General features: G+C 39.0%; 1 protein-coding gene across 1 annotated transcript; it reads right to left on the bottom strand.

The window, feature by feature from the left end:
• Positions 1–477: 477 nt before the first annotated feature.
• Positions 478–6900, bottom strand: LOC106581807 (TRAF family member-associated NF-kappa-B activator). Its single transcript, XM_014164141.3, is given in 9 exon segments — positions 478–955; positions 2284–2385; positions 2387–2685; positions 3267–3385; positions 3466–3539; positions 4516–4625; positions 4895–5006; positions 5349–5490; positions 6726–6900. Coding segments are annotated over 8 exon segments (1107 nt in total). The 5' UTR covers positions 5448–5490; positions 6726–6900; the 3' UTR covers positions 478–763.
• Between the last annotated feature and the right edge of the window lie 251 nt (positions 6901–7151).

Raw genomic sequence — 7151 nt, 5'->3', positions numbered from 1 at the left:
GCACTAAGTATACCATGCAGCTGCTACCAATTACAAAAGCTAATTTAGCCAATTAGAATTTATGTATAGCCTACTTTTAATAAAATGCCTGTGACCAGTATTTCACAAACCAACATGTGCACAGCATAATCATTTAGACAGAAATCATCACTATAAATTGATTAGCAAAACATTATGCTGGCATATGTATTTTGGATTGAAATATTACTATATGCCATAAAATAACCGCACATTTTTCTATACTTGTAATTTGCATGACTCACACATTTCCAGATCCACTTGGAGAATCAAAGTGGATGCTTCTTCAAAGATCTCAGTGAATGTTCCCCTGAAAATACATACAGTATCAATTTATTACTGTTTTGGGGGACAAATGTAGGCCTACATGTACGCACTGTATGTCAACATACTCGCACCATGCATGCCATTAAAATCCTTGTGTATAATCAAAAAACATATTAAATAATGTGTGAAAAATCATGATTAAATGTTTGCTTTATTACACTCAGACCGATACTGTACAATATCATTTCATAGGGCGACATACAATTTCCAAGTAATATCTTAAGACGAAAAACTCTAAAATGTACCATTAACCTCTTACAAATTAAATAAATGATTGAGAGTGGATTCAAGTCCCAAAACGCCAGTGTCATGTGACATACAGCAGAGCGCGTGTAATTCATGGCGTGGCAACAAAGACATGAATTAACCATGAATCAACCCTAGAGGTGTTGTATTGGGCAGCCACTGTCTGCTAGTGTCAATTGCTGGCTTCACTCTCCCTCTGGCAATGAGTAAAAAGGTGGCTGTTCATGTGCTCTTCGGGAACTACCGCGTTGCAGTAGGTACATATATCAGGGCTGTTGTTGTTCATCTGTTGTTGCTGTTCCGCACTCACGGCCTGCGCTGCTGTTGCTGTAGTAGCGTCGCAAAGCTCAGGGCGCCTCAGGGGCTACATGGAAGGACAAACACACCACTTTATACTCTAGAATTCATACACTTAGCATTGCTTACATTCACCCACTTACAGCACGGTAGGTCATGTGCTTGGGTCTTTCACTGAGGAAAGATCTGTTGCTCCGGGGGAATACAAGCAAAGCATTGTCCAACTTGAGCCCGCTTTCTCAACATCCATAGTTCCTGCCCACGACTTGTACTATTGTAATGCTGTATATTTGCTACAGTAGAATTGAATAGTTATTCGTTTCTGGCATTCATGGTAAGTTAGAAACTGAGAAATCCAACCAATGACATGATCTAATAGCAAAATAAAATCTACCATCAGTGTGGGTGTTGTACCACTATTTACCATACCACAGACACACGTCTCAACAAAGGTGTATTTCTTCGGTGTATTTTCTTTTTTTTGTTGTTATTTTTAATAATTACATTGATTCGATATTTTTTATTCTCTTAATTATTTTTTTCTCCACAATTTCGTGGTATCCAATTGGTAGTTACAGTCTTGTCTCATCATGTTATCCAGGTGTCCGGAGGAAACACCGTACACCTGGCGACCGTGTCAGCGGCTCGCCACAGAAGTTGCTAGTGCGCGATGGTACAAGGACATCCCTGCCGGCCAAACCCTCCCCTAACCCGCACGGCCAATTGTGCGCCGCCCCGTGGGTCTACCGGTCGTGGCCGGCTGCGACAGAGCCTGGACTCGAACCCAGAATCTCTAGTGGCACAGCTAGCACTGCGATGCAGTGTCTTAGACCACTGCGCCCCTCAGGAGGTCCTTCGGTGTATTTTCTAACCAAAAGCATGGTCTTAAATAATACTCCATAAATGTCAGATGACCTTCCGAAAATTCTAAAGAATACTACGTGACAGGTAAGATCAATTTGACGTATACTGAAATAAATAAAAAAGCAATACTGCCTCTATCATTCTGCATTCACAACCTCACAGGTGTGAACAGTTGTACTGATACTGGAAATCATTAAATATACATTCCTTTGGTTCTGAGATCAACATGGACTTGTATAACCAACAACAAAACTGAATGGCAAGAAAACATTATGGTCTAAAAGCATTGGTGTGTTTTATGATCATTTGTAATAACTATGTAACAAGCATTGTTGTACACATAGGCCTATCGTAGCTTATTGTGATTAACAACTTTCAGAGACTTGCCACGCTTGTGTCGATGTGTGAGGTTGCCTTGTACTATTTATACGCTTTCTCTCTCCCATTCGTTTGCCAGGAAAAAAATCAGTAGTTGAGAGTTTCCTAATTTTACCTGCAAATAAAGGAATGAGCATTTCCTGTGAACCTCACCTGCTGGTGTCCACGCACACTCTTGTGTGAGAGCGACATGGAGGGGGAAGGAGGGTGAGAGACAGAGGTAGGATACAGGAATGGGATGGCCAGCTCCATAGACGGTTACCTCTATGACGGCAGGGACAGTGCTGACTGCTTCCCTTGGCATGGACAGGTCAATGCGTTTTTCCGGAGCGCTGTTCAGGAACTCGTATTCACTGTCTATGGAGGGGGGGAACTTGATGCTGAGTATGGTGAGGGAGTCCACTTGGTTCGTGTCCTCTGGGCTGGCACCGCGGGATGCCAGGGACATGGGCGGGTGCTGGAGGTCGACCCCTGGCCTCAAGGCTGAGGGGAAGGGCCTCTCCGCCTGCTCCACGGTCACGTCTGTACACTGAATGGGCATGGAGAACTGCTGCTCTGTCGAATGTCAAACACAATGCTTTCATCACACTGTTTCTGTAACATATCGACATTCACTTACAACGTTTAGATATTACGTTTTGCCATTGAGTAGCGATTAGTTCAAGTAATGATGAATAATAAAGTAATAATGAATAATGTAAAGAATATTTTCACTTTTATTTTCAATAAGTATAAATACACACGGTAAGTATAATATGATTGTCGTTTTTTTCATTCCCATCATTATATAACTAACCAGCGCTACATCACAGCATGTGTCTGTGGAATAATTCAACATATTTATCTGCTCATTCTATTTCCACACAGGTGGAGGGCCATGGTTAAATAGGCCAACAAGGCATTCATGTACTGTTCTGCTTAAGGTGTTGATATCTAATTGTGTATAGGAAAAAAGCTAAAGCTGCCATATATGATTACTAATATCGTGTTATGACATATCCAAAGCAATTGTAGCTCAACATATTTTCTCTATTGTAATTAAATTAGAGTACATCAGTTCAGGCCTTGGGTTCCTTTCAACAGTGCTGGAATAATAAGCAAATTCCAAATGACTATTGTGCAGACTTTAATATTACCATTTGCCATGTAATTTCCTCTGTAGATTTTTTTCAGGTGATCTTTTTGTCTCTGGGTTAATGTATGTATCTGCTGGAATTTCCCCCGAAGAGCTTGAAACACTTCAAGAACATCTTTACTGAGAGACAAAGAAATGCAAGTAAAATAACTGCTTTTCATCAAAAAATGAAGAAAAGATGCACATACTAATGCACATACTTCTCAAAACTGCTGGCTACTGGTGCTGTGTGTGGTGAAGATGACGCAATCACAGCAGTTTCCATATTTTCCTTCTGAAAAACAGACACACATGGCATTGAGGACTTACACTGCAGGAAATATCAACCTTACACTATCCAAATTGAATATTAAAATGATATTTTTTTCTGCATAATGTGATCATTTCATAAATCTAAATATTTATGTCATAAAAGTCATATACTGTAACAATAATTATGACAATTATACATTCTAACAAAAGAATCATGGGTGATGCCTTGTGATCTAAGTTATTAGGGAATTACTTCTCAACAATAAAGCTGGTGGTTCTATAAAGCTGATGACTATGGGGCGGCAGGCAGCCTAGTGGTTAGAGTGTTGGACTAGTATCCGTAAAGGTTGCAAGATCGAATCCCCGAGCTGACGAGGTCAAAATCTGTCGTTCTGTCCCTGAACAAGGCAGTTAAACCACTGTCCCTAGGCCGTCATTGAAAATAAGAATTTGTTGTTAACTGACTTTCCTATTTAAATAAAAAGAAATGGCCTCAGACCCTGAGGGTTGGTGATGCTATCCTCTAGCGCCACCTGTTGATGAAACATAGTATGTGTGTGTTCATTCTATTAAAATGATACCCGCTAAGGAGTTTTGATTATATTACAAATTAATATTTTTTTGAAAACATTGCTGTTATCCAGCTATAAATGTATTACAGAAAAGCAACAAGATGAATGATGGCCTATGTCACAGGAAGTGGATCTATTGTATTGTGCACTGAGCTCTGATAGCATTCTGTATCTTTAAGCCCTGATAGCTGTATCTACAAGCAAATGTATGATTTATGAACAATAACATCTGTGTGTGTGCGTGTGCATGTGTGAGAGAAGATTTTGAGCTTTTTTGAGAGAAAACAAATGTTACGAGGCAGCCAATGGGGATGTCATGTTTGCACCCCAACACGTCCTTGCATCTACATCCTATTTGTAAACATAAATAAACAAGATCTAACTCTAATCTTGTGGGGATTGTTTGATTGTGTTAAACATATCTACCAAGTAATGAATCTTCCTCAAGGAGCTTCCTGGGTTGTCAAAGATATGGTTGGAAGGAGACAAGGTTTCTTCTTCCTGTTTTCTAGGAGCAGCCTCACCTTTGACCTCTCCTAAGAATCAAATAAGAGAGGAAATATAATGTAACCTAACTACTTAGTCAACACAGAAAATCTGATTTGCAATGTCCTGAAACAACAATAAGATGTATTACAGCACAATTTATCTCCCGGGGAATAGACAATGCAACGGTATGCCTGGATGTTCCCAATGTAGGCATCTCGTTTCTTTCACTGGAGATGAACTGTGAGGTATGGAATATGTCAGAAAATGTCATCATGCAAACAATTCTATTAAGAAAACAACTATGCTTGTCACTTACCTGAGGGATGCTTAGTTGCTGATATCAACTGAGCTTTGAGTTTTGAAATCAACTGCTGTTGGTCTTCTATCTGTTTCTGAAGTTTCTGAGTGTGCTGTTCATAATTTACATTCTGCAAATGTAAAACTTCCGTTACATATGAATCGTGAACGGCATCACTTACTAGTATCTAAACTTTTGTATCCTTTATAGTTCGTTACTATGTAATGATCATGTATTTCATTATATCGAAGCACTGTATGGAAAGCTATACCACATCTCACTGGACGGAGTTCAAGTCTCATAAGTGAATTAGAAGAGTTGGGGCCGGATTCCCAGACCCAGATTAAGTCTAGTCCTGGAATAAAATGTACATTCAGTGGAGACTATCCATTAAAATACATTTATAGTCCAGGGCTAGGCTTTCCGGGAAACTGACCGTTTGTTTTTTATCACTGTGCATAAGGTATAATACCATCTGCTGTAGTTCCTTTTTGGCGTTGTCTCTCTCGATAGAGGCCTGGCGGTAAGCTTCATAGGCCTTGTTGAGCTGATCTCCAATATTCCTCTCCATGCTGTGTGCTCCACGATCATCACTGACACAGCAGTCATGGGGCCTGGCGCAAAATATCACACAACCAAAGTTTAGGGGCACAATACAGCATTAAAGCACATCATCACATCATTTGCTATAAGTAAACCCTATTAATCACCTAACTTGGACAAACACTTGAATAAAACTGAAAAACCCAAGTCATCCTCTCTCATCATGACAATGGGGCCAGTGCGTACTTCTCTTTTACACCTGTCCTTGCTAATTTTAGAAATTCAAAAAATCAACATTTCTGGTTGATTATACAAGTGTCCTAAGTAAAAACAGCTTGTTAATGAAAACAAACAAACATCCAAAATATGTACAGAAAAAAAAACAGGAATAAAAATATAAACTGAATAAATCTATTGACACTGATGCGATATTGAATAATAGTATTTTTTTTAAACAAGTACAGTGCTGTGTACCAATACATTAACTTACATTATTGAATGCCATGATTTGTTACTAGTCAATTAATCTTTGGTCATACATGAGAAATGCCTGCAATCACTGTAATAAACAAACGTGTGGAAAATATGAGATATTCACAATCATTTTGTGCACTGAGAAGATGTTAATAGATTTAATAAATTATAATGGCATATATTTTGGGTAAACACACCTCAATGTGGTTGCCCATTATTAATGGTAGCTAATGAACAATAACAAATAGCCTATCTCTTCTTTCAAAAAAGATGTATTATGCCATGATTAATACATTACTAATATGATAAAGTCAACAGCCAATTACCTAAAATGGGAAGCTATGACAGATCGAATACTTTTAAAAGCAGTTGGGGTTTTGTTTTTCTGGGTGTCCTGAATATATTTTTTTCAGACTTCTGATAGTGAACTGAGCATGGTACTACTCTGATATGATTGGTTACTTCGTTTGAATACACAGCTAATCCAATTCTCCATCCAGTCGTGTATTTGATTAAACACCCGTTTATGACAGTACAATAGTAGTCACTGTATGTCACTGATTGCATACCAAAGTGCATGATACTATGAAGACACATACGAGCCTGAAGCAACCTAATAGTTATACATTGTAGCAACATTGTAGCACGAACTGGCTACATCATATAACGTCGACCTTCATTGGCGAGTGTACAAAATCGGTCCGGCACAGTTCCGTTTTTTTGTATCGAGCAGTGTCAATAGTTGAATAGTTGAGTAAGTTTGATACCTAACCAGACACTAGTTGAGCTCGCCTCGACTTTCGTATCTGACTGTATAATTGCAGTATCTTACCTTCATTCGAATATGTCCAAATTATTGTTTTGATACTGCGACAACTTCTTATTCTTCAGGTGGCCTACATTTACTACGTGCGAGAGTGGTGTATTTCGTACAAATGTTCATTGTACATGCATTATAACGCTTGGGGAACTTCCCTCGGGGAATCCCCGAGCCTAGTAGACTTCCGCCTTGCTGGACTGACCAATCATCTTTGAGGTAGTGAGTTCTTGCTTAGCAAGTTGAGGGTTCTTCTTGGTGCCTACGCGTCTGCAACGTTGTGCATGTAAAAAGTAATCAGATAAAACATAGTTAAGTGTCAGAAATATTTGTGTTGATTTTATTGTCTCTGATGAGTGTTTTCTCACACTGTTGAACTTAGCTAAATTCCGCAGAAACCAACATTTCAGCCTAATTAGTGTAAAAGGTGTTTTGCTTAAA

The sequence above is a fragment of the Salmo salar genome, chromosome 21, assembly GCF_965601325.2.
Source record: "Salmo salar chromosome 21, fSalSal1, whole genome shotgun sequence".
Taxonomy (NCBI): domain Eukaryota; kingdom Metazoa; phylum Chordata; class Actinopteri; order Salmoniformes; family Salmonidae; genus Salmo; species Salmo salar.
Note: the sequence above shows the minus strand (reverse complement) of the source record. Positions and strands in the feature narration are given on the sequence as shown.